Raw genomic sequence first — 27,930 nt, 5'->3', positions numbered from 1 at the left:
ACTGCCTAGCATAACTGTACACCAGCAACACGAACCAATTTTTGCAGGAATTCAAAGAGCTGGTGATTCCAACATTCTACAACAAAATTAAGAGAAAACACGTCGTTGTTTAGCGTCTATTGTTACCATAGGTCAGCCAGTTTATTCACGTCCAAGACGATTTAATACATAGAAGCTCCAAACGGCAAAATGCGAATTTGAATAAATGCGGGAAGAAGGCAGAGTGTGTGGGTCCTCCCATTAAACATGTTCACCAGTAATTGCAAAGAATTATTACTCATTATCGAATCAACTTTAAATTTTATTACGTGTTTTGCATATATAAGCATATAACAAACCTTAAGTCCACCTCAAGACGCACAAAAAGATATGCTGATTTGCGGTCCGTTTAGTGTGGGGCAGGGATAAGCCCTCCAGCCATAAAAGAGTGAGAGTGCGCAATAGCACTAACTCAAATCAGAACAACAACATATAAGCCGAACAAAATCTCCATTTTGTCCAGAGTTGCCATCGGTAATGCTTATTTTATTTGTTCTTTTGACACATGCTTACAAAAGAAAAGACCTATTGTTATGAATTTTAAGAAAATATATTAAACTACACGAGCATAATTTTTACTCCAAGTTTTTTACCCTGTGTATACACTTACTATATATTTCTTCCTTTTCAAAATTTTTGGGTTTAAATGTATGTATGTATTATTTTGTAATTTATTCTGCAAAAATTTGTGTTAATGAAAAAGTGTGTGCAAAATTGTTGCCAAAGTCTAGTCAGTGTAGAATCAGGTTTATACTATGTTTACACTTGCAATTATTGGACATCATTAACACATTTTGTGTGGATTTTCTTATTATTATTTAATATTATTTTCTTCCTTTTCAAGATTTTTATGTTTGATGTATAAATGTGTTGTTTTTGAATTTATTCTGTAAGCAAAAATTTGTGTTAGTTAAATAGTGTGTGCAAAATTGTTGTCAAAGTTTAGTCAGTGTAGAATCAGGTTTATATTATGTTAACACTTACAATTATCGGACATCATTAACACATTTTATAGTTTTTGTATTAAATTCATATAAAATTACGTCTATGAGATTTGAGAATTCTAAGTGTAAATACAGTATTAAGTCTATTTTCTGAAGGATATTAGTTAAAAGCAATTATAGGATATTTCAATTTAATTAAATAGTGGCATATACATTATTGAACCATACAATGCAAATTACGATTTTAAAATGATATATTTTTGTATTACATTGTAAATATGGTATGATTAGTTTTGAATGTTCAAAGGGTTCATTACCGACTTTTGTTCAGAAGATATTATTTGTGTCTTAAGAACTATCTTCCCGTGTCTATGAGTTGTTACTACACATATCTTGTAGGGTGGCAAAGTCGGTCCTAATTATAATCAATGAAGAATGAACAAAGTATTTTATGGCATAAAATCTGCACACATTAGAAGTGTGTTTATTGATTGTAGAATAAAGCAACAAATTTATTTTGACGTATAGTTAAACTTGCCTCGACGCGCACTTTTGTAATTAAAATTCTGTTTTATTTATATTTGTGCATTAAAAATATTGAATAACGTATATTCTTTGATTTCAAAATTAAACATCTTACCTATATAAAAAATTTAAAAAAAAATTAAAGTTTATTTTACCATATATCAGTAAGTTGAAAGCAACAAATATATTTACTAGTTTTTGTCGCTCAAAAATTTTGTAAATAAAGCGCGTATATTGTTGTACAATTTGACAGGCTGGATTTTTCTACTAAAGCAGGTAATATATATATTTATTTATTAGTCTTTATGCAAAAATTCACCCTTTAAATAAACAAATTTTTTTAATAAAAGTATCAATTTATGATAAGAACATATATTAATATATTCACTAAAAAGTCTTCATTAATTATTTTAATAAAATATTCTAAAACAATTGCACATATAAAAGAAAACGTCATATATAGATATGGGTAAATGCTATATATATAATATTCAAAAATTTTAAATATTGAAAATACATATTTTTTATTTTTTTATGTATTTTTTGCTATTTGTTGTTAAGAATATTTTACATTTTCCAACAACTTATAAATAAAAATTAAGTACAAAAAATCGTGTTGATGTGAAAATTGAATTTACCGGCAAATTGTGACAAATAGTTATCGATAAATTTCTTTCACTTTTTTCAATCATAATTTTTCGTCTTCTTTATTTACACATATGTCGTAGTTTTTGTAATCATTTGAAGTAAAGTGTTTTAATTAAATATTAGAAACTATTGCTTAAAATTTTTTTTGTTAGATAGAAACATTGGTTACTGAAAGGCTGCTGAGAGATTTAATACAAACAAGAAATTCTATTGTAATCAAGATAATGGATGGTGAGATAGAATCTGCCAGCGAACGTAATTTGCAAGATGTAAATTCTGTTGGTGAAAATTTAAGTGCTAGTCTTGAGGAGATTGGCAATAAGTCCGAGTATTACTGTTTATTATAAAAATATTTCAGATAATATATTAAATTAACATAATTTTAGTGACAATGTAAATGATGACAGTGGTATATGCGCAAATCAAGAATTCCACAACCAAGAACTTCCAACAGCAAGTGAAAAGTCCGAATGTGCTGAAAATGAAATGAACGGTGATGATGTAGAAAAAATGCAAGCACATAGTGATAGTGGGATGGAAAATCAAGAGGGTGTCAAGCGTACTTTCATAAATACGCATGATGGATTAGATGATGAAAATGAGCCCTCGACTAGTAGTTTCAAAAAGCGCTATAGGTCCCGCAACTATCGTAACTCTAATATGTCATCGTCTACATCCAGTTCGTCATCACCACGAAAGGAAACTTCAAATTACAGTGATGCAGTTGAACCGTTAATGGTAAATATAATTAAGAACAATTAGAAAATTCATATTATTTTTTGGTGCTTTATTTTCCATAACTTAAAGATATGCTTTACCGCAGCGCGCTTACTTTTTCTTACTTTTTCTATCAAACGAAATTTTCACATCTAGTATACGTCTATTAAATGACCCGTTACTATTTTAAATCTCTTAATTTTTTCTAAATATACATTAACTTAAAATTTTTTTGTTTTAGGATAAACACATTAAGGAAAAAAGTGCAGATGATCTCCCTTTAACACAAATGGATACAGTCTGTGAAACTGCTGGCACAGTTTTAGAGTGCGCGGTTCCAAATGTAATTGCTATACCAACCACATCTACAGATGGTAATAACCTCCCATCCCCAGAAGAACATTCCCTGATTGATATGATTAACACTTTAAGTCAAACAATACGCCAGGAGAATGAGAATCATCTTGAAGTATATTATAAAATTCAAGTTTATTTAAAATAACTTTTATTCACTTTAAATGTTTAGGAAAATATTTTGGACCTCCCTGATTTAGTTGACGCACATGAATCTAATGAAGAGTTCCAAAATCCAAATGCTTTACCTGCTGTTACTGATGAGGAGGTAATCACAACTATGCATAAATATAATATTTTTGGCTAACAAGTTTGTTTAAAAAATAGACTACAATTTCAAGTATAGATTCTGAAATTATTCGTACAAGCGATGACAATTCTACAGATATTGATCATGATTTTTCTAATGCGGATAGTGAAAGTTCCCGTGAGGAAAGTACAAAAACAATTAACGAAGTTTTAAATGCACCAAAGCCTAATTATGCCTGGCATTCATTTTATGAAATTATGCGACGTGAACACGGACTAGACGGCCGTGGTCAACGAACTCTTCGTAATGGAATGTCAACCAATTTAAATCATAGATTTTGTTCTTCTCGTCATGTTATTGAGCGTATGGAATTATCACATAAACTAAGCAAACATAATGGCTGTGTTAATTGTCTCAATTTTAATACTGCTGGAGATATTCTTTGCAGTGGTTCCGATGACTTGCGCATTATACTATGGAATTGGGCTGCCAATAAGCCCATAATGTCATTTAAGTCCGGCCACACAGAAAATATTTTTCAGACCAAGTTCTTACCTCACACAGGCAGTTCAGAAATCATATCTGCTAGCAGAGATGGACAAGTTCGTCGTAGTTACATTACACCAGGTTGCGGTAAAGCAAGAACGGTTTGCGAATATAAGCATAATGGTTCGGTCCACAAGCTAGTGTTGTCTCCGAATGACTCGCATCAAATTATTAGCGTTGGTGAAGATGGCTATATCCGTCAAAAAGACTTACGGTCTAACGATTGTGAAGCCACTGTTATGTTGAAAGTTTTAGATGCTGATCACAAGAAAAGAGTACGTTTGTTTAGTATTTCGCATAATCCATTTAAGCCAGAAATTTGTGTCAGTGGATGTGATAGCCATGTTCGTGTTTACGACAAACGCAATTTTAATAAGACTGTATATGAAATGTACCCAAGACACTTAGAGGATGTAAGTATTAATAAGTATGGTAAATATTTTAATTGTAAGTTATTGTTTAAAATTTCCCTCAGCCGACCATGTCACAAGTTACATGTGCGGTCTATAATAGCACGGGTAGTGAAATATTAGCCAGTTACAGTGATGATTACATATACTTATTCAATAACTTGGACTATAAGGAGGGAGAATTCTTACACAGCTATAAGGGTCATTAGTAAGTAAAACAATGTAAAATAACGTAAATGTACAAAAAAAAAAAATATTAAAGCGATGAACATATAGTTCTAGAATACATACATATACAATAAATAAATTAAATAAGTTTATTGTTCTTTTAATAGCAATTATAAAACCATAAAAGGTGTAAATTTTTTTGGACCAAATTCTGAATATATTATAAGCGGAAGTGATTGTGGTAATATTTATTTCTGGGATAAGCAAACGGAAGCTATATTAAATGTGTGTCCTGGTGATGACTTGGGTGTGGTAAGTAAAAATATTTTTATTACAAAACGTTCATAATAATATAATATTCTTTTTATATTTAGGTTAATTGTTTAGAACCACATCCATGTACTCCTGTTCTTGCTACTTCAGGTTTAGACAGCAATATCAAGATATGGACACCAAGTAATTCTACCGTAAGTACTAAATTTACTCTATTTATACCTTCTCGAAATATAAATTATATTTCTTTTAAATGCAGTATCCTCCTGATTTGACTTCTGCTAAAAAGCATATTAGTCGCAATATAAAACGCAATGTTATATCTGATGGTGTCGATGAACGGCGATTTCAATATCTCTTTCGGCAGTTTTTACGCCATTCTACACGCTCGAGCAACAATTCGAGCCCAGAAGCGGGTTATGCAACATCTTCCAGCGACAGTGATAGCGAGGACAATGTGCCACTTTTGGCCTGTCACCCTCAATAAACTTAAACTTGCAGTTATATACGTTTGTAATTAATTTAGTTTTCTTTAGTCGCTACTAATTTGAAACATATACATAACTACATACTTTTAAATACATTGATTGTTGTGCGCGTTATTATCGAAATTAAACAATTGTTATGAATTTATTTTTATCAAACATAAAATTTACAAATACAAATACAAAAATACAATAAAAATACAAAATATATAATTATTTGTTACTTATTATTTGTTATTCACTAGTCTCACTAGTCAGTTGTTTGACAAATGAGAGCAGTACTACGTTTTACCCAATGAGACGCCTTCTTTTTGGTATTTAATAAAACAGGAATAACATAATTTGTGGAGTGTCCTGTGGTTGATAGAACGCCCTTACGTTCGGCTGTTTTGTAAACTGGACACTTATATCGAGTGCCTTCAACGAGACGGACGATTTCAACAGGCTACACAGTTAAAAATAATAATTATTAGTGTGCTTTCTTTATATTTAAAGTTAAAGTACCTTTAAGTAAATTGCAGGTATACTGCTAATCAATACTTTTGGAATTTGCTCATCTACATGATTTTGATTCCAATTCCAACGAGCACCTTCTATGAATAGTCCATTGACAAAGACTCCGTCAGTAGGCGGTTCCTTTATACTACAAGTTTTAGGTACTATTTAAACATTGTTTTTTTGGTAATTTTTATTATTATTTTTATACCTGTCAACGCTTAAAACTTCAAAATCGAAAGTTAAGGTATCAATAGGAATCTTGTATTTTCTGGCAAAATTCTGCATAGCACCTGTTAAAAATGCTTGAGTAAAGAAGAACCCTGATAACCAATATGTAGGTGGCTTTCCTGTCTTGTACCTATCAAAATGATAATGGTGAATAATTATTATTATGTTAATGTTTTTTATGGCCAACCTACCAATGATCCAGCCAAACTAAGCGTTTGAATAAATCTTTGCAGTAAGATCCAAGCGTTTTCAAACTTGGATATGATTTTCCCATCCATTTAGTTGGTATTCTATTTAATTTAATAGCATTTATAATATTTTCAAATTCGGGTGTCAGCACAATTATGCCATCAATCGCTTTTTCTAGTTCGCGACAAGAGGAGCGAATTTCTTTTTGTAGTTTTAAAAATCTTTCCATTTCTTGTACAAGAACGGTATTCATTGATTCACTGTATTCTACAGGATATTTCACTTTCGCTCCATCGACATCCATATCCTTCGGCATGTTTTGTATAATACCTGCAATTGTATTTAATATCATCTGATCAGCACTTTGTCCAGCACCTGCAGTTGTTGTCACTTCACTTCCAAGAATTGCTATAGTTGAATCAAGTAAGGTTTTTGTTGTTTGCAAGTCTCTTGTTATGCCTGCATTGCTATGTAATCCAAATACTTCTGGTGGCGCTAGTGATGGGATATTCTCATCAATATATCTCAAAACTTCCCTATGTTCTGATTTTCTAGGTAAAATATAACTATCATCTTCAGCAAATCTATATCGCATATCAGCTACAACAAGTGGATTAACAAAATCTGCTAATATTGTCACAATAGCACGTCGGTCCCATGCATCCGTGACTCGGCCACCATAATTACATTCAGCTGTGAGATAGGAAAGAGCATCGTAAGGAACATGTTCGTATTGATTCAATAACATCTAAAAAGAATTGGTTTTAATTTAATTAATAGAATTGTAACAACAAGTTGGCGTACATTTAATTGGAGCACTGATATTTGTAGATCAGACTCATTAAAACCATATGATATATTCCAACCCATAGGACCATATTTTCGTCTTTCTTGCACGACAGCGTGAAAGAAGCATATACCGAATAGAAGACGAGTAAATGCGCGGTCTTGTTTAGCACAACCTGCCAAATGAATTATTTGTGATGTTAACGAAATCAACGTTGAAAGAAAATCAGTGAATTGTACCTACCTGTATAGAAAGTTGTATCATTAATAGGTTCAGAATTATATGACCGCATAATATTTTCTTTTAAGCCTGTTGGAGGTTCATTTGTCATCTTAACACCATTTTGAAGTATTGCTACAGGGAATTGTGGGGTTGGATAGCTTGTTAACCATAGGCGAAAATTTGCTGTAAAAAATACAAAAATATATTTCATAACATATATCTATCTGTCTTTTTTCTTTCTCTACTTACGCTGTGTATTAAATGTATCCATATTCTCCCATGAATATTCAAGTATTGGCATAAACGAAGCCGCTAAATGACAATTTTGTAAACATACCCAAAATCCTAGCTCTTGAGCATCTTTTATCATTTTACATGCGATTGGACCTTGTCCCTGTCCTAATGATATACTTTGAAATGATTCTTCATATCCCATTTTCTCAGAAAAAGCTAAAAGAGAACCCATTGGATCAGCTCCTGGAGATAATATAAAAATTAGTGGCGACAACGCATTCGAATCTGCATACGATTTGGCTATATCAAAATCAGGCGGCGTGACATATTGTGCACCCATTTCTTTTGCTATAAAAGAACGTATGGCAAGAAATACTTTGTCCGGCCGAAAAGCTTTTAATATTATAATTTTCTCAAAACCAGTTACTTTATTTTGCCATGGAGCTGGCAGCTCTTGTTGATCCGGTTCACTATGATCGTATATTCGCTTCCAAGCCTGCATATTCTGTTTAAAAGAATTAACAAACCCTCTCAATTCAGATAGTTCTTCTAAATGCAAAATGCTTAACCACATAATATCGGTAATCCAACTTGGATCTGGATTTGGTGCTCCACCAGTAGATTCTTTAGCACCTGTCACAAGATGTGATAATTGCCGCATTTTTAGTTGATTGGAACCTAAGAGTATACGCGAAGTCAAAATGAAGGAAAACAAAAGTTTATCTTTCTCGAAAATCGATCGACAAACATTATTATATAAGTTTTTAGTGATACCATCTACCAGAAACTTTATTCGTCTGGGTAAATCTTTTGATTTGTTCGCAGTTTCAATGGAATACATGTACAGATTTATATACCAGTTAAGAGAAAATTGATACATGGGATCAATATTTGGCAAATCAGTTATGGAGTAGTACAGTATTGACGAATGAACAGCAACTGGCTTGTAGTTTAAGCGAAAAGCTTCAATTTTCACTTCCGTTTCCTTTGATGCCGCTTGCTTTTTTACAATATCAATAGACAGATTTTTTGATTCATTTAAAATTTGAATTGCTTTCTCATTTTCCAAAATGTCACCTTCAGATGAGCTTAGAGTTTTAAGAATCATGTTTTCAGCATCTTTTAGTGCAGCCTTATTTTGTGCCGATTCAGTAGTAAGTGACAGACGCAATTCTTGTAAATCTGGACGTTCTTTTGCTACAACTATACTTAGTAGTTGATCCTCTAGTGCGCTTTGTGTTAGAGCAAAATTTATTATAGTTACTTTATTAAATGTTTCTGGTAGAAAGTGCGGATTTCTGAGAGAACATGTTAAATATAAACGAAAATGAGACGAGAAAGGCACAACATTGTCACCCAAGCTAATTAGCGTTTGTCCTCCTTGTCGAAATGTTTTACGAAATAATATAGGATCTAGAGGTACTTCAAGTTCCTCCAATATGCTCTCTATTAATACTGGTGCTCCGAACTCCATCGCTTCTGCCAATATTTTCATGTAATTACTTTGATTAAATTTTACGCAACTGAGCCGATTCTTTCTTTCCATATTTTTTATCCAGTTGTTTGCTTGTGATTGCGGGTCTATAAACAAACTAAAGCGACTTGAGTTGTCTTGTATAATAGCATTTTCTGTTGAAAATGCGTCATTTGGCAATCCATTGAGATTCCAGTTTTGTATAGCTATGTCAAGACCTAATACATTTATTATACTATATTCCTTGGACAATGGTATCTTAGCCTTTACACATTTATTATACCAATCATCTACACACACACTTCTGTACTGAAAATTCACTGCCGCCAAATAAGCAATAATACCGCATGATATTAATATATCACCTGGTAAATGATCATAATCTTTTTGTAGATTTTCAGCAGCATTAGTCCATCTAGTTTTTTCTCCGCCTAAACCACCAATTAATGCCTCTGCACGTAATAGTTTATTTTGGCAGAGTTCAGCTTCATCTTGCGTTTTCTTCATTTCAGCGTTAGCTTTTTCTAGTTCTTCGTTTAATCTAGCTACTTTCTCTTCCAAATCAGCGACCATTTGTCGTTTCTCAGTCAGGAATTGCATTGTTTCAGCATATTCTTTTTCAGCAGCCATTAATTTTGCTTTCTTTGGCGCTACAACTTTGTATACATCATCATATAAATCCATTGCTCTAATCCATTTACATAAACCTTCAGCAGCACTTGAAGCTTTTGCAACAATTTCTGGTCGAAAATCCTTATGTGGTATGAACTCTTTTCGAATTCTCTTCATTATTTCCGGATTGATATTATCTTTATCGAAATCTTTTAAACTTTGCAAAAAATTCATTTCGCCTAACAAGCGTTTACTTGGTCCCCAATAATCATTCACCATTTTGCCAGTGCCTTGTTCAACTACTCGATCTGGTGCTATACCCTTTATAACACACACAGCTGCCATAACCAATTTAATAACAGATGGCGGATTTTTCATTGACTTCACCAAAGTTATATCAGTCGGTTTAAGCGTATTTAAAGCTTGTATAGCCTCCTCTAATACTGGAATCGCTTGAGCAAGGTCCTTTTCACAATCAACTTTTAATTCTTGCGCTGCTTCCGCTTGTACACTAGCAACAGCTTCATCTCTTTTCACTTGCTCTGCTGCTGCACTCGCGGCCAAAGTTTCCTGATTAATTTCCAACATCATGCGACGGGAATTTTCTGCCAATTGCACCAACTTCGGCTTTAAAGCATTTAATTCTGTTTGCATTATTGAGATAGCAGCAGCTGCATTTGCCAAGGTTTCTAATCCACCGACGTAACGCATTTTCATTTCCATTATTTGATTTTGCTTGCGTCCCATCACACTTTCAAATGATTTAATCAACTCCAAAAATGATGCATTAGTAATGTAAATGTGACGATTAGTCTGTTCACAGAATTTGCCAGTCACTTGCATTGCTGTAGTGTGGAAATACTGACAGGTCTCTACAATTGATTGTTTCATAGCTTCCGATGGCACATTAACACCTTCCAATGAGATCTTTCCAATCATTTGCAATGCCTCTTCAGGCCAACTTTGGTACCAATCAATGGTGCAACAATTCACTAACGAGGGATATAAGCGCACTCGTGTTCGTAGTGCATCGCCAATTGGAGAAAGGCAAAGCACAATATGTAGTTTCTGCTTGCACCTATTCACAAAAAATGAAAATACTTGCAATGGTGAAATATCGATGTTACGATTGCCACCTTGTGCTGCCAGACGCACCATTTCCAGCACTTCCTGTTTTTCATCTATAGCGAAAATATTAGGAACCTCACCTTGATTTAATAAACAATCAATATCTTGTAAGAATAGTTCCATTTTAATTTGATTTTCAGTCATAAGAAAAATAGTATGCCTATCCAAACCACCAGCCTCTTTTAGAATCCCTTTCAAATCGTCGTGCCAATCATTTGGACCATAATTTTTTGTGATCTCTGGTTGAAAAAATGAGGTTTGTACCATATTAGAAGCAAGTTTAGTCAATGACTGTCGACCAGAACCACCAATACCAATAAGCAAAGCACTTGCGCCTTGAATGGCAACTATGCGGCATATTCTATTCAAGTGCTGCAAGGCAAATGTAAATAGTGTTATATCCATTTTATTACGCCTTGTTGAGTTGTAATCCTCTAAGCTGCTGACAGCAATTTTGTAAAAACTATCCATACTAGGCACCTCCTCGTATCGTCTCTCATCTGGAGTATTATCTTCATCATAATAAACACCAAAAAAGATTTGGCTTGCCCCTTCTAATGTAAACACAGGTTCTGGACCAGTATTGTCACAATATATGTCAAATACGGATTCAATTTTTTCTCTAAAATTTGTTTTAATGCATTCGTTCAATTGCTTAAATAACCAAATTTGATCGCTTTCATCAACTAGGCGATCATAAAATACACGTAATGCTTCGTGATACCAGATACGTATAAATTGCCTCTTATCAGAAACCGATTCCTTTTTCAACAATGAGCACCCCGTTACCACACGTGAAATATCGCGTAAATTAAATATGTAATGGCATTTAGCTGGTGTCGCTCTTAGATCCTTTTGAGCTGCTTTAAAGATGGCTTGTGTTGCATTGACTATCTGATTGGTGACCAGGAAAACATCATTACTGTGACCAGTACGTCGAAACCCATTTAGTAGCATATTTACAAATATTCTGTTCATGGTTTCATCAGAGAATGTGTTTATCGAGAATACATTAAAATGATTAAGAAATCGAGCATAAACGTCTTGACGACTGCCTCCTGGCAAACCGCATGCACTAATGAACATCAAGTTGCTTATGAATACTTTAGAGCTGTCTTTCAGGTCATATAAATGACCATAATCAAAGAATTGACGCATTAGTTCTAGCGGTGGTTGTGCTCCATAGACCTCCTTGACTGGCATATTCATATCATCCACAAAAAGAATTGTTGTTAGACCTTGTGGTGGCCCATATATACCGCGTTTTTTCTTTACCAACTATAAATTTCAAAAAATGAAAAGTTTATTAAAAATTCTATCGTACATTTTTTTAAAAAAATAATGAATTATATTTCCACTATTACCTATAATACATTATAATAAGATACATATCAATTCTTGAGAACTGAATTATTGAACAATCGTAATACCATATGTATGTTAATCGCACCTTAGAAATGATAAGATCTTGTGTTTGATTTGCCGTTATCATGACTGTCATAGTCATAAATGCCGACTCATAAAGCTCTTTATCCAATTTATTCATTAGATAGTTTTGTATATAAACACTTTTACCCGTACCAGTAGGTCCAACCAAAAGAAACCTTTTGCCATGCTAATTTAAAAAAAAAACCAAATTTCTATTAAAAATCATTGATCAAATAATCTGTTTATTACTTTAATGTGCATTTCCAATAAATGCATATATCTAGCAGTATCTTGTGTTGGCACTTGTACTCCCCCTGCTGTTATTTCCGTGTCCATACGTCTTGCCAATTCAGGCCAATGACGCCAAGCCCCTCTTTGTTTGTACACATATACATAATCTATTATTAAGCCTTCGATGGGAACAGAGATTTCAAGTTTTCCAATATTTTCAGGAATATTTTCTGAACCCCAAAGCTATAATTTTAAATCTATAGTTAATCTAATTAGTAAAAAATATTATGATGATATAAATTTACATCTCTTAGAAATTGATCAAATTTATTTCTTGATGAAGTATCCAATATACCAGCTATGCCCCACGTAAGTGAAAATAGAATTGCTGCTTGAAAATGCAAGAATAAGTACTTTGCATAATCTTCTGGATTTTCCTCGAGAGATTCCAATATTTGCATTTCTAATATATCCAAAGTTGTTGTTAGACAATTATATTCACCTGGCCTAAGATGCTGCGTACAATGCTTTCTTACAAATTCCATACACTGAAACAAATGAATAAAAAACAATATGGAATTAAAATGAATGTATCAATTTTTACCGGCTCTAAAAGCCATTCAAAAAGACTCATGACATATGGTATATTTTCCTCATCAGCCCAACGTTCGTCGGCTTTGTTAAACCATGATTTAGCATGTGTTCTCCAACCAAGTGTTGCCGCCTCCATATAGATCATACCACACCTGGATACAGTGGCAGGAGAAGCTTGAGTTAAATCCATGACTTCGAATACCATTGACATTTCATTTGTCATTGTTATAACTTCACCTGATGTAAGGCACAATTTCTTGTTGTCGTCTAACACTGTATTCATATTTTCAATCCAAACAGCATCAACTGGTCCGTCAAATATTACCTGTAATATTATTATACTTAACATAATATAGAGAATATATTGAAACATAGATAGGTACTGAACTGTTTATATGAAAAAGTTTAAAAATACTCGGTTTCTTTTAATAAAATACTCGTATTTAGTAGTTTTCTTCTCATTACAAATAATGTTATAGATCTTAAAAAATTTGCTTACCCATTTTCGGTCCGGTGTTGGAGTCATTGCGAAATCACGAAAAATTTTTGCTACTAAACCATCTGTCCATTCATAAGAAACTGGATCAAAAGAACCGTACAACTGATTCATCGTAATTGACTTGGGATTCATTATTCCCATCTGCACATATTGAAAATAAGGACTTGCTTCAGGTGCTTTTTCTTTCAACGCCGATAAAACTCTACCTAATACCTGTAAAGTTTTAGTTTTACCTGAAAGCGGTTCTCCCACTAACATAAAGCCATGCCGCACAATAATCATTTCATATGTTTGTATCACTTTTATAAGAAAACTTTCCTGTGGTTGTAGATTCATTTCCTCACATATTCTTTTGAATTCAGTTTCAATAAGACTATAATCAGCGCTGGGTAGAGTAATTCCAGGAAATATATCACTTATAATTCCTTCAAAAAGTGGTATGTCAAATGACAAAAACTTTGGAAGATTAACATCAAGCAGTGATCGTAATAATAATATATCTTCAACTTCATCTGGAAATTGCTTCTTAATATTACCACATGCCGAGAGTACAGTTTTAACAGCTCTCATACCATAATCGTAATGATTTTGGCTTGATAACTGTTCTGAGCACAAGCGGTATGTTGTCACAATCTTAACAGCCAACTTACGTGCGTCCACAAAGCCATATGAATAAAGTGAAATTTCGCCAATCATAGCATAATCTGGAACCATCATAGCAACGGAGCGAAAGAGTACTTTCAAGTTGTCGGGAAGCTCTGAGCGTCCAGCATAGCCTGGATTCATTGTAATGCATACATAGCAGGCTGGATTTAATGTTAGTTCTGTGTTTTCAAATATAAATTTTGTCACTTTCGCACGTACTGCTTGTATAATAAGTAGAATTTGTTGCGCTACAACTGACAACACTTCCAATTCAATTCTGTTAAATTCATCAAAACACGCCCAAGCGCCGCATGAAGCTAGACCCTTGAAAAATTTTCCCATTGCCTTATAATCTAAACCATCTGAGCAATTAAAAACTTTACATTGTACTGCTAAGGCCTTTGCCAAATCTTTAGTTGTCTCTGTTTTGCCAGTACCTGCTGGACCCTCAGGTGCTCCATTTAAATTCAACTGATAGGCACCAACAAGTGTTCGATAACAACGATCAGTTAATGGAGTTATGACCAAACGATCAGAATTTCCAAGATACTCATTTGCATATGGCACTGTTGCGTTTATAATACGAACCAGTGTGTCCCCATTTTCCCAGTAATAACGCAACTGAGACATCCATTGAAAATCAAATTCACTTTTAATTTTTAAACGAATTAATTCTTCAATTACGTCTTTCGCATGAACATCTATTACAATCAGTGATTTAATAGCTATCCGATTCAAATTTGTAATCGTTGTAGATCTTATAAGAGCAACTATATCATTGAGGTCTCGATTTAATTCTTTAAAAAAATCAATCATTACAATTTGATTAGCCGAAGATTTTCGCAAATTGTGATGAACTTGGCCGGCCCAATAAACTTGTGATATGCATAATACAATCATTTGCGGCCAATGTAGAACCCAATCGTAGCGTTTAACTCTCGGATAATGTCGATAAGAAAGTTCCATTTGATATCTTACTGCTTTTAACATTTCCTCCTCAACACCCAGTAACCATTTCTCCACACTACCACCAGCTGCTGCAGTAGACACCTCAACAACGAATTTAATTTTTTCTTTGTCACTACTTATCATTGATAAAACATTTTTAACTGAATCAAACTCCAAACTACTAATACCCTCAAAACATTTGCTAAGATGTGGTAACACACGCAGTGGATCCTTAGTTTCAGATAAAATTTCCAACATTTCATCATTAGATAAGAAAAAGAAACGCGGAAAGAATAAACGTTTTTTTTCCAAATAACTATTTACTCCATTTGTTATATCATCCAATAGTTCAACAGCCTTTTGTAAAGATTCTAATAAACCTGGTAAAGGTGCAGTTTCCATTACCAATGGCTGTCGAAGCACAATGCCCATATTTCTCATAAATGTTTGCTCAACAATCTGAAATAGGCGACCCTCCTCAGGCATTTGCGCAACAATGTCTTTAGAAGAAAATATAGGTAGCAAATACAAAAAATTAGATTGAACCTTTCCCCATTGATCAAGTGTTTCATTAACCCGCATTATTTTATCATACCAAGCCAATACTTCACTTTCACAAGATTTCATAAAGGCTGAACCTCGCATTGCTAGTGTTTTTAAAATATTGTCGTCAAGCAGTGCCTGTATATCATCAAGACTGGAAAGTATTTGTATGCCTGTCTCCTTATATGGACCAGTAGGAAAAAAACGAGTCTCCCACTCCTTAATCATAGCATGAAGATTTTGTTGCAATTGTAATTCTTTATTAGCGCTGACGCTTATAATTTCAAATTGATCTAATTTACTGTCAAGTCCATAATTTAATATCTTTCCTAACGTGGTTCCAGCATTTGGAGTTAAATCGAAACCAGCAATTTCAGACATTTCAGCCCAGTGTCGTTTCTTTAAGGCTGGATTACATAAATTATTTACAACAAAAATGCCTGTGGAAAAATCCTTAATAGCAGCGATCATTTTAGTGCATAACCTTAACGGTACAGGGTGTTTGTCTGTATCAGGATCCTCTGTTTGACCCTAAATTATATTAAAAAAATCATTCATTATTCAAATATTTTTTTATATAAAAATACTTGCCCGAAATTTGACCACAGGATCATCAATATTGTCATGTTTTATTTTAATACGGTAGAATTTTTGATTTTTTTGAAACTCCTTTAGATAAAAATCTGATGTATATTCTACGAATTTAGGATCTAAATACTCAAATGGACCATCCATCCATAAATTGTAATGACGTCTCCATTTTATGCATAACCTTCAAAAGACAATCAAGATAACCCAAAATCAATTAATATAATAATATTCAATATATACTATGTATATTATATATATATATATAATATACATTATACAATAATATATTAATATATAGAATAATATGTTTACTTTTAAATTCAGCTAAATAATAATATAATTTTGTTTGTTAATGCACTAACCTCAGTAAATCCGCAAAAGGGAAAACGTAGTTTCTTAGAATTTCTAATATAGGGTATTCTGATCTTTGAATCTTTAAAAGTTTTTCTTCCTTATTTATCCATTTTACGTAGTCCTCAAAGATGTCTAATTGATCCATAAAACTTTGCAATAAAATGTAGTTATCGCGAAACTTTTCCGGATCGTTCATATCATTTATAACACTTAACTTGGGTATCAATTCAAGTATATCCGATTCAAGCTTTTTGACGGCATCCTGTAAATGTTCTTCAAATGCTGTTTTATAGTTTTCTTGCTGTAAAGCGTTATGTTCACATATTTCAATAATATCCCTAAGCCAAGTGATAGTTCTAATTGTCAAATCGAAATGATACTGTGACATCTCCGCCAACTCAGCAACATTTGTACATACTTTAAGACAGTGATTAATGCGGTCAGTTAGTTCGAAAAGTAATTCTTTCTTTACATATAACATATACTCAGTACTTTCCAATAGCTCTTCTGTACTCTTTGGTACTTTAAGTGCTCTTGCTTTAATCTCTTCAAATACATCGCAAATATCTTCCTCTGCTTTAATATGTTGCCGGACAACTTCTTTCGTTATTAGATCAATTAGATCATTTGCTATTTTAGTCAATGATTTAATTGCTGGTGTGTTCTTGATGGTTGCCATTATGAAATAATCATTCGCCGGTTCACTACGTATTTTAGTAATAAAACTGTAGTAATAATCAATTTTTTCAAAATACTGGTCAAATTCACGCGGCTCACTGAGAAACTCATACAGTTCTGCTAGTTCATCAGCATCATAAAGAGGTCTATATTTTTCTCTCAAGCCCTCTATATATTCTCGCAAGGGAGTGTATGTTTTGCGGAGTATCATTTTTAATCTATTAACAAATTCAGCAATATAATTTTCATTTGTATGTATTCGTAAGTAATCAGGACTAAACTTAGAATATGTTGTATCAACCAAAGGTTGCAGAGCTTCTATTTTTGTTCCCAGCTCAGCTATATTATATACAATTTCTTCATAAGTTCCTTCCACCGCTTCTAAGCTTGGATAGCTATCAATACCAATAGTTTCATCACATTGCAGTAAAAATTGCAACATGGGTATTAGACGAGGATGAGAGCATATTCTAACTAATTCCTCGTAATTTCGCATCTTAACATTATTCAACTGTTTATTTATGAAACCTTCGATGCAATTGAATGCAACGATCGTTAAATTTTTTGGTATTAGGCGTTTACGAAAATGAGTTCGTATATTTGGCACTACTTTTGGATACCAGGTGTACCGAAAGTATGTTTGATGTGCTTCTAAATTAACATTCACATATTTAAGAAGCATTTTATATGTGATCATTTCACGTCCACCGAGTCCATATTCTGCATGCGCCGTATGGCCCTGAGTGAAACGAACGTTCTCGAACGGAATAAATAGTCGTGGGAAATCTATTTCCGATGTTATTAGAAGATAACGCATAATTTTATATAACATAAACAGCCTTTTCTCTAACTTTGACCTATTTGCTAAATATTGTTTATAATTTTCTGTACGGCCAAGTCGTTTTAAATTAAAATCGGTATGATTTATTTTAAATATATCTGGATCTTCATCTTCAAATTCGGGATGCACTAAAATGCATTTCAGACTATAAGCACGTATAAGTTTATCATATTCTTCTTTGACTTCTTTCATGTATTCAGATACTAGTTTTGGATACTTATCTCTTAAACGTTTAGGTGAATAACTCAACATTTTCTCTTCGGTTTTTCTAAGCATAGGGGGGATAGGAATTTTGCGTACATTGACCCGAATTTTATTAACGTAGTACTCATCCTGACGTTCACGCACTTCAGGTATTTTTATTTCTTCTTGACTGATTTTTAACTTGACAATTCCTGCACATCGCTTAATCCATTCAAAATGTCGGCGCTTATGTACAGTTCTTAATTTAAACCACATAAGGGGATTGGAATAATATGCCTCATCGTCAAATTCTTTAAGGTTTGAGCTTACCTGTGGCAAGCGCCTCAGCTTTTCCGTGTACATTTTAGCTTTGCTTTATTTTCACTTTTCTGTTTATTCACAAACAAAAAATATTAAAACATCTTTCAAATAATTTACTGCTTTTATTCAATTTTCAACAATTTAAATAAATATAAAAACAAAGTTAGTTTATAGTTATTTAAATATAAACAATATTTTGTTGCCATAGAAATAAAATGCCATATGCTATTGGTCAAAAGTAGTGAGTAGAGGGTATTTGGCATAACTTAATTTGTTTTTTTTTTTTTGAATATCCTTAGTATTTTGTTATGTTAATTAGTTAATTGTATTGCGCTATAAATGGTAATATCTATCACCATTAATGGGATAAATGCATTTTGTATAGTGCATATTTTATATTCGAAGGCAAACTTGAAATTGAAAAATTTATATTTTACGAAATTTAGGCAAAAATATTACGTCTGATTTTTGAGTTTTAATTATATTTACATATACATAGACATTTTCTTTAAGCTAAAATAGATTTAAACTTATCATTTCATAACATACAATATACAACATAGACGATCTGCCTGTTTCTCCAAAAACTACTGATCAAGAGGATTTATATACGTTTACAGATAATTTGAAAACAAATCTTAGAATATCTTAGGAATCTAACAAATGAAACATAAATCATTTAATTAGATGCAATAACTATTAGATATTTGATTATAATAAATAATTTATATATAATTTGCTATTCGTTTATGTAAACTTACAACAATTAATACAATATATTAAATTTATTTTGTTCTGTTTGTTCTGTATATCTGTTCAGGTCAAACGAGTGTTAACACATATTCCTTTAAGGGACCAGGCAAATTTAAGCGATTTATATTTTGTGCTAGTTTACGGTCAAGTGCTTGTATTATAGCGATACGTGCAAGTTGTTTTAAGGACCTTGAAGTTCTGTATAAGGATGAAATCAGAGATATTAACTGTTCCGTTTTTTTGCTCGGCACTTGAGCAACATAAAAGTTGTGCAAAGATTTAAGACAATTGTATAGCGGTTCATGTTGCATAGTCAAAAAGAATAAATGAATAATACGAGTGAATGTAAGTTCTGGATCATTGAGTATAATCTCCTTTTTAGTTATTAATATAATATAATAGAAAAGTATATATCTTGAATTTGTACGAAATGAGTTACGGAATGAGTTATCACCCAAAGCTTGCCGGCCATTATCGTTAGTGCCATCTTCTTGCGCATTATTTGTGCATAATGCTTCACCATACATCGCAATTTCATTTGAGAATATGGCACTACCAGACGTGGTTTTACCACTGAGCACGATGTTTGGATCAGCTCCATATTGTATTAGAGTAAGTGTAAGTTCATATATACACTGCATATCCAGGCATGTACGCACATTTTGCACCATGTCCATGACAGCTTGCAGTATATGCTGATATGTTTGGTTACAATCAAGGCCATGTTGCAGCAACAAGAGTAAAATATTTTTTATAAAATCAAAGTTTGTTCGTTTTTGAGCGTCACAATTAAGCGTAAAGTTTTCACTAAGTGTAAATATAAGAACATGCAAAGGAGTCAGATTGGCACGATATGAACAATTTGGATTGGCGCCGTATTGTAGTAAGATCCGTATACAATTCAGATAGCAAACCTATAAAATAAAATAAAACATTAATAGTATTAAAATCCAAATACAATTAAAATTACAAACTACTTTTCTATTTATATATCATAGTTACATCAAAATCATTCATTATTTTATATTCTAAATGTAATAAAAAAAAACCCGATAAAAAGATCTACGTGTAAAAGATCTAAAGTCGACATATTCTTTATGGAAGTTTAGACATAATAAATAAAGGAAAATCTACAATTTTCTTATTTTAAAAGTATTACAAAAGTATGCAAATTCATTTGTGGTTTAAGCTTTTTTACATTAAACTTTACATGGTTGGAAACCATTTGTGTTTGAAGTATTTTAATAGTTCAAACACAAATAAAGAAAGACGAATTTATTCCTATTTTTCGTAAATATAGATCATTTTAGGACGATCAAATTCTATAATAAAAGGGTCGTAAATTAAAGTGCATTTTTGTTTTTTAATATAATTTATTAAATTCAGGTGCGTTCAACTCTACCAATAGGCACTTAGCAACAACATGTTAACGTATTTTTGAACTTTGATTTTCTATTATAAGAATACAGTTACACACTTAAAACTTACTTAGTTTACAGGATTAATAGATATCCTTTAATGAATGAACTTTAATGAATCCTATGAGAAATCAGTGATTTCCTCGATTTTTAGGTCTACAAATGTTGCAATGAGCAAAGGGAACAGTCTTTGATATATAAGTTTTATATAAAAATTGAAGTCGAAATTAAATAAGTATAAATGTATTGATTACTAGACAATAACATTGTATCTTCAACATATCCATGTTAATTACTGTTTTTAATGGAATGCTTCGCATTGAATGAAAAACGAAAGTAATTTTATAATTATTTAATAATAAAAATAATTTTGTTGTAGCGACAAAAATAAGTTAATTAACTCGCTTAATAAATAGAACAGTATGAAATAATTCCAGTACTAACTTACCTTCATCGAATGAGTATAATGATGAAACTGATCCTTGTTTATTAGAGGTACCAATAACACCATTAACGGCACTGAGCCATCACGACCAACAATATTAGGATCACCATCTTCCTTAATTAACATATTCAACAGTTCAAAACAAACTTCCCAATCCCTTACATGTCGAAACACGCAAGCTAAAGCACTATTTCCTGCCTGATTGATTGAACTTTTGGCACCATTTTGCAATAAAAATCGTACTAAATGCAAGACATCCCATTTACTCCATTTATCATATCCATATCTAGCCTCTTCCAGAGTATAACGCATAATTAAAGCATGTAAAGGAGTGTTACCTAAAGAATCCGGTTCATTTATCATCTCCTTGCAACCTCGTTCTAAAAGTATTCTTAAAGTGTTTAAAGTATCTTCTGCTGATTTTCGAGCAGCAAAAATGGCAACATGCAATAATGTCATTTGTTGCGTACACGTACGCACTGTAGTCACAGCACCATGTTGTATAAGTAATTCCAAAAATCGTCCGTCATGCATAACAGCCTGATGAATAGGATAATATTCGTCTTTTATAAGATTTATTTCTTCTGAACGCGTGATAACTAATTGTTGAACACAGTTCCATGCACCTCGCTCACAAGCCAAATGTAATAACGGTTTTTTTGCTCGAAATGGTATCTAAAGCAAACATATTTAAAAATAATCTGATAGGAAAATATTATTTATATTAAGTACCCAAGGATCTTCCATTTTTTGTGCGAGTATATTTAAAACATTTATTTGATCTCCATCTATGGCGTAGCATATAGCATTTTGTAACTTAGTATTGGTACGTTCGCACACACCAGCGCCTGTTGCTACATCATCATCATTCCCATGATATTTTCCACTCTCTTCACAGTTATGGGAGTGAGCACCAGGGAAGCACATTCTGGAATCTGTATCAATGCGAGCACCATATTTTAGAAGCAATTCCACACACTCTTCATACCCCTTTAGACATGCAATATGAAGGGGTAATGAACATGGACTATCTCTATTGACATCGGGACGATGACGATGCAGAAGCCACTTAGTTAGCTCGGTGTGATTTAAACCAACACATCGTTGTAAGATATTAAAACCGCAATTATCATGCACAACTAATATGTTTTCATTCTAAAAAAAAGTAATTAGTATATCTAGAGTAAACTACTTAGACTAATATTATGTTTAAATATACTTTTGGTATTTGTAACAATAAACTTTCCAAAAGTTGTATAGATATTTTTGGTTTCGCACGAAGAATTTCGAAAAGCGTTTGAATTTTCTCCTCTGTTGATTTTGATACTTTATGTCCATCTCGATGTGAAAGCAGGGCCGAACCCGATCGAAAAACCTGACTAACAGAGCCGCCCATGGCTTAGTAAGGCGTCTTCTGTGTTCTTATTTTCGCATATCGTCAAGGTAGTTCAATGGATATTAAAAACAAACACTGAAAATTTTACTGCAAAAATCAATACTAATTTCTTTCAAGTTGATGTTTTTCAATTGCGTATTGACACGATTTTAATCTGATTAGCTTAGTTGGAATGAGCTTTATGTGAAAACAGTTTATTTTTAATCAATTTAATACACAAATTGTTTTTCGTATATGTAAAACAAAGCATACACTGCCGAACCCTTAAAGTGCATATCGATAAATAATTTTTAGTGCAATTATTGAACAGCTGACAGTTGTAAAGTAATGGGATTGCCACAGTTTGGATTTATTTACATCCAATAATAATTTCACTGCCAGTTACCGTATGTATCTTCACTAGTACTTTATGTTTACACCTCACAATTATCGAACGTTACACAAGTTCGTGATTTTTGCGAAACAAATTTGAAATTGTACAGACAGAAATTGTATATAAAACAAAAGAAACAAAGAAAAGGAATAGCAAATATAATAATACAGATTTAAAGTTAGAAGCAAAATCATATTTAAAATAGTAATGGCTCAAATAACTACCTCAATTGTTCAATAATAAATTGCGGCATTATAACATATAAAAAAAAAGGAGCGGAAAAAAGTGTTATAATCAGAATCAATTAGTCTGGCAGTACTTTTATTAAGCTTAAAAAGATATAGAACTGCAGCAAGTTCTATATCTTTGTGAAAATTTCCTCATCTTTAAAACTTTACATATTTAATATATACATTAAAGCGAAACTTAGAAGAATACTATTGTGTTCAAATCCAAAGCTCAGATCTTTATAGACCAGCTCTAACTGGGCAAACAAAAGCAACAGTAGAATTTCGGAAACCCAAATGAGCTGCTGTAACCATAAGATCGATTTAAATTAATAACAGAGGTTCAATTCTCTACCTATGAGAAAGTAATACCATACATACCTATAATCAATATCCTAGCTGGATACAACTATCATGTTTGATTATATATTATCTTGTTTGTATAAATATCTGAGACTGAGAGTTTAATTTGACTTTCAATATTTACTATTACATCTTCTGTCAGATAGAAATTATAAGACTATTCCACATTATAAAAGGAAGTTGATGAGCAATTCAACTAAATCGACGTACATCTTTTTTCATGTTAGAAATCGTCGAGTTGTAGTGCCTTTGTGAATGTGATGGCAGACTTGTCCCCATAGAACCCAACCCCATAGAGAGGTTTTTGTTTATCGAGACAGGGCTTTATTTCTCAATTGCTTACTTACCCTGAAATAACATCTGTTGGCAAGAGTGATACTTCATTGAATTTTTGGGCTGACGTCATTTTCGGTGTTTACCCTGGTTATAACAAACTTTTTTACAACTTCGAACATATAATTGTCAACAGTGACGTGGGTACCAAGACGCTCAGGAGATTTGTTTATTGACAGAAAGTATTTTGTTTTGTCCTTATTTACCACAAGACCCATTTATTTCGTTTTTATTTTCTAAGTTGGAAAATGTTGCAATGACTACACGGGTGTTCAGGCCAATGATATCAATATCGTCGGTAACCGCAAGCAGCATTACATTTTTGTAGAATATTGTGCTAGTACTGTTTAAATCTGCTGCTCGAATTATTGTTTCCAACATCAGGTTAAAATATTCAGACGAGAAGGAGTTACCATGTCTGGAACCTCTTTTGGTATCAAACGACTAGGAGAGGTTTTTTCCGATTATAATGATTATTTTTCATAGCCGCATAAGTTTGGCTGGAATACCAAATTCAGACAGCGACATTTAAAGTGCTTCTAGTCGTAGTGTTAAAAGCAGCTTTGAAGTCAGCCAATAGGTGGTGTGTCTCAATTTGCTTTTCTTGGGTCTCTTCCAGGATTAGACGCACTATGAATATCTGGTCTAGAATGAATTTTCTATTATTTCATCGTCAACGATTGAAAATACGGGATCATCTTGGTTTTCAGTCACATCACTACTACCGCCATTTAATAGGTTTGAAAAGTGATCTCTACAAATATTAAACTGGCTTTCGGCATCTATCGCCAGATTGACATTTGTAGGAATTAAATCCGAGTTTATAACCATTTGTCAGATATTTGATTTTTTGATAGAATTTTCAGCTTCTCAAGTTCTTCGTACTCACGGCTTTCTGTTTCTTTCTTTTTTCGCCGGAAAAAACGTTTTTCTTCGTCGCAACTGACCGCAGAGTGGTTAAATATGCTGAAGCTGCATTTTTTTCTACGGTAACGTCACAATTCTTGAGCAAAGCAGCAGTTTCTTTGTCTGCAGTGATAGACAATCACGGGAGCGGGAGATGTGGTTCTATTACACGTATATACTGGTGTCTTCAGGTTCATTTTCAAAAAATTGGGAAGTCGAGTAGAAAAGTCTAGATTTCGTTGTACTTGTTCACGCACCCTTTTCATCGTGCATGGACGTTTGCGAATCTTGCCTGCAACAATATAATGATCCAAGTCGATATTGGCTGCTTCTTTATACATCCAAGATACTGAAAACATGCTTTCCGGCTACCACAACGTGATCAATTTGCGATTTTGTGTTTTGATTAGCTGATAAAAATGTTGGCTTATGTATGTGAAGACGCTGCAATCTGGTACTACTAACCACTATGTTTTAAGCCACGGCGAAATAAATCAACCTTCTTTCATTATTAGTTTTTGTGTGAAGGCCGAACTTTCCAATGATTGTAACGTCATGATGGTGACAGCGTTCATATGCTTGTTCAAGCTATTCATAGAAAGTTTCCTTGGTGTTTTGTCTTAATACGGATTTTAGCAACCTTCGGCTTATCACAAATTCGACTACGAATTCGCGCTTTGTTGCATGGCAGCTATAGTAAATGTCTAAATGTTATCCTTTAGAGCATCTTTTTCCCCTCTATCGCATTTCCTGGAGAGCGGTCGGGAATGTCAGCCTTATATTTCTGAGGACATCTGCCAGCTGTATAAATGTACCTTCACTGTAAAGAATTTGGACATTCCAGGTACATATGCTGTCAACAGTAAACGGTTTTCTTATCCGAGGCTGAATCTTTGTTTTCATTAGAGGTGTACTTTATCATGGTGAGTTTCAAGTCCGACGGATAACCTCATATATCCATGAGGAGGATTTCGCTGCACTCTTAGCCATATATATTCACTTTCTCCCCCTTCAATCTAAGAATAGAATTGTATATTAATCTGAATACCAGGATACATTACGAAGAAAATTGTTAATGACGTTTTCATCAATTTCGTCAAATCCAGGCGACTTTTTATCATTAATTTCCTTAATGTCATCGGTTACTTCTGTAAGGAAATGTTTCGATTGGGAAGGCTCATCGGACAAAGCATTGCATCGAATTTGGGGTTTGTATAAAATACTGGACAAAGATGCTTTGCGAATACTTTTGTATTCTCTTTCTTCGATCAACACCATTCTCCGTTATTATTACAAATAGGAACATTTCTTTAAGCCTTTCACATTGTTTCCTTTTGCATGGTTTCTAGATAAAGCAATATTTAAGAGGTTGACTTATAGCATAAGTGAGTCTGACACTTAGGTATAAACACAATTGTGTGAACTATTGAGGATATAAAAGAATTTATCATCGCGGTTATAAATGCTTGTGAACTTATCGCGAGATCCGTAAGGTCACATAGACTTTTTTATTCCTGCTTTATATTACACAGGAATAATATAAAAAGCTTTCTGGGTTTCAGTAAAGCTATAGTTCGGATTCTAAGTGTACTATTAACAAGGCGCTATATCATATCCGATGCCTCATTGGCGTGTTCTGAAAAACGGATTTTACTACTGCTACGGTGAAAACAGGAGGAGAAAATCTATTAATCATTTTATATGTCTTTGTTTAGTACTATAGATGCAGCGATTTCAACGTCTTAGAGGCCATTTTATCAGTGGTCTTGGTCTGGCAGAAATAAGGAAAGTGAACGTGGCGGAGCACAAGGTTAATACAAATGTATTAATAACTGTTAATGATATTCTTCACTTCCTGATAATTTTGAGGAAATTATAATGCTCAATAGATATCACCGGATTCTTATTATTGTTAAATATTGCACAAACTTTTACTTTGATTTAAAATTTGGAGAGTTACAGAAAACAATAAATTGTTATTAATAGAATGTTAAATAAAAGATAAAGTTTTACTTAAATCTCAATTTTATTTTTTCTTAATTTTATACAACCCAAAACATACAAAAAACTAAATCAGCTGTCATCAATCAAATCAGATAGTTCAATTTTACAACTTTATCGAAAAAGAACTACACATTGTCTTCAGACTCTTGCCATTTTTCACTTAGGCGAGTTACCGAGATACGTCCGAATTCGGCTTTTTTTTTTTTACAAATACTGTAATAGATGACTAAATTTGTGAATAAAGTCGAATTACGTTTAGAGTTGAATAGTTAAACTCTTTGGCGAAAATTTTTACTTAAGTTACTGAGTAATGTTAATATCTCATGATTAACATTATCACTCCTTATATCGTTGATGTTTCTTCGCTAACTTAGAGACACAAGTTCTCATATACAATCTTCAAGAAAATTGAATTAAATTTGTGATATGCTACCTGAAAATTTTCAAACAAAAACAATTATATTTTGGATGTTAAATAAAAATCTCAATATAAAGTGTTTTCTTTTGACATAAATGCTCTAATAGAACATCTATCGCTTAAAAATGAACGTGCATAGCAAAAACAAATTCTTGAAATGAAGGGCACTTCCCTGAAAGTGCCTAACGAATAAGCGTCTCACACTACAAAGAGTGTTCTATTGTAGTATTTATATCAAAAGAATACACCTATAATGGAGTTGGATTTAATATTATATATATCAGTTTTTTAAAATTCAATTTTCATTTCTCAAACATAAATTAATAGTTATGTATAATTGTTAAATTTTTGTTATTCTGGCTTTTTAATTGAGAAGTGTTAATATAGATAGTATCAAGGATTCTTTCTCGATCTTATTGTTTTTTCCAAGACAGTATACATTTTTAAAATACATACATATGACATATTCTAAATGTAAATAATTGTTTGACTGTAAAAGTGCCTTCACGATTCCAGTTTCCTAGATATCCCGATTTGTATATGGATCTTAATAAAATTATTCTCGGCAAATTTCTTCACTGGGCAATAATAAGAGAATATGTTAATGTTAATAGCAAAGAAGATTTTAGCAAGAAAGATATTCTTTGGTTAATAGCTAAGTTTGTGGTTATCGATTATTTTATCGTTGCAAAATATTGTTTATCGCA

The 27,930-nt window shown here is 32.7% G+C and overlaps 3 protein-coding genes across 6 annotated transcripts; 1 reads left to right on the top strand and 2 right to left on the bottom strand.

The window, feature by feature from the left end:
• Positions 1 to 1,652: 1,652 nt before the first annotated feature.
• Positions 1,653 to 5,546, top strand: LOC119665758 (DDB1- and CUL4-associated factor 8). 4 transcript variants are annotated; one of them, XM_038075015.1, is made up of 10 exons: positions 1,653 to 1,784; positions 2,313 to 2,484; positions 2,543 to 2,894; positions 3,115 to 3,342; positions 3,400 to 3,495; positions 3,555 to 4,436; positions 4,499 to 4,641; positions 4,769 to 4,913; positions 4,976 to 5,068; positions 5,134 to 5,546. In XM_038075015.1, the coding sequence occupies exons 2-10, from the start codon at positions 2,381 to 2,383 to the stop codon at positions 5,359 to 5,361; spliced, it is 2,271 nt and encodes a 756-aa protein (XP_037930943.1). In that variant the 5' UTR covers positions 1,653 to 1,784; positions 2,313 to 2,380; the 3' UTR covers positions 5,362 to 5,546. The 4 variants fall into 4 exon arrangements, with proteins under 4 accessions (XP_037930943.1, XP_037930932.1, XP_037930948.1 ...); XM_038075004.1 differs by having other exon boundaries at positions 2,309 to 2,484; XM_038075020.1 differs by lacking the exon at positions 1,653 to 1,784 and adding an exon at positions 2,132 to 2,254.
• A 40-nt stretch (positions 5,547 to 5,586) lies between these two features.
• On the bottom strand, positions 5,587 to 18,629 carry LOC119672027 (dynein heavy chain 12, axonemal). Its single transcript, XM_038082977.1, has 14 exons — positions 16,573 to 18,629; positions 16,211 to 16,391; positions 13,484 to 16,150; positions 12,995 to 13,309; positions 12,696 to 12,938; positions 12,409 to 12,633; positions 12,182 to 12,346; positions 7,533 to 12,009; positions 7,305 to 7,466; positions 7,079 to 7,236; positions 6,277 to 7,022; positions 6,066 to 6,215; positions 5,864 to 6,002; positions 5,587 to 5,804 (listed from the first exon to the last, which is right to left on the bottom strand). Exons 1-14 carry the CDS (start codon positions 18,627 to 18,629, stop codon positions 5,610 to 5,612), a joined length of 11,880 nt encoding a protein of 3,959 aa, XP_037938905.1. The 3' UTR covers positions 5,587 to 5,609.
• Positions 18,630 to 19,049: 420 nt separating this feature from the next.
• Positions 19,050 to 23,049, bottom strand: LOC119672026 (ankyrin-3). Its single transcript, XM_038082976.1, has 4 exons — positions 22,423 to 23,049; positions 21,936 to 22,358; positions 21,207 to 21,878; positions 19,050 to 20,254 (listed from the first exon to the last, which is right to left on the bottom strand). Exons 1-4 carry the CDS (start codon positions 22,597 to 22,599, stop codon positions 19,409 to 19,411), a joined length of 2,118 nt encoding a protein of 705 aa, XP_037938904.1. The 5' UTR covers positions 22,600 to 23,049; the 3' UTR covers positions 19,050 to 19,408.
• Positions 23,050 to 27,930: the final 4,881 nt, after the last annotated feature.

This window comes from Teleopsis dalmanni, chromosome 1, assembly GCF_002237135.1.
Source record: "Teleopsis dalmanni isolate 2A chromosome 1, ASM223713v2, whole genome shotgun sequence".
Classification (NCBI taxonomy): Eukaryota; Metazoa; Arthropoda; class Insecta; order Diptera; family Diopsidae; genus Teleopsis; species Teleopsis dalmanni.
The sequence above is the reverse complement of the archived record's forward strand: the minus strand, read 5'-3'. Positions and strand labels throughout refer to the sequence as shown.

Bases quoted from the DNA above. Each gene is read 5' to 3' on its own strand.
- LOC119672027 (XM_038082977.1), bottom strand. From the start codon at position 18,629: ATGTACACGGAAAAGCTGAGGCGCTTGCCACAGGTAAGCTCAAACCTT. The intron at 12,939-12,994 runs GTAAAAATTGAT...CATTTGTTTCAG, and splicing joins TTGAATGGCTTTTAGAGCCG to TGTATGGAATTTGTAAGAAA. The intron at 12,010-12,181 runs GTGCGATTAACA...TGAAATTTATAG, and splicing joins AAGATCTTATCATTTCTAAG to TTGGTAAAGAAAAAACGCGG.
- LOC119672026 (XM_038082976.1), bottom strand. From the start codon at position 22,599: ATGGGCGGCTCTGTTAGTCAGGTTTTTCGATCGGGTTCGGCCCTGCTT. The intron at 22,359-22,422 runs GTATATTTAAAC...ACTTTTTTTTAG, and splicing joins TATTGTTACAAATACCAAAA to AATGAAAACATATTAGTTGT. The intron at 20,255-21,206 runs GTAAGTTAGTAC...TTTATTTTATAG, and splicing joins ATTATACTCATTCGATGAAG to GTTTGCTATCTGAATTGTAT.
- LOC119665758 (XM_038075015.1), top strand. From the start codon at position 2,381: ATGGATGGTGAGATAGAATCTGCCAGCGAACGTAATTTGCAAGATGTA. The intron at 2,895-3,114 runs GTAAATATAATT...TTTTTGTTTTAG, and splicing joins ATGCAGTTGAACCGTTAATG to GATAAACACATTAAGGAAAA. The intron at 3,343-3,399 runs GTATATTATAAA...TTAAATGTTTAG, and splicing joins AGAATGAGAATCATCTTGAA to GAAAATATTTTGGACCTCCC.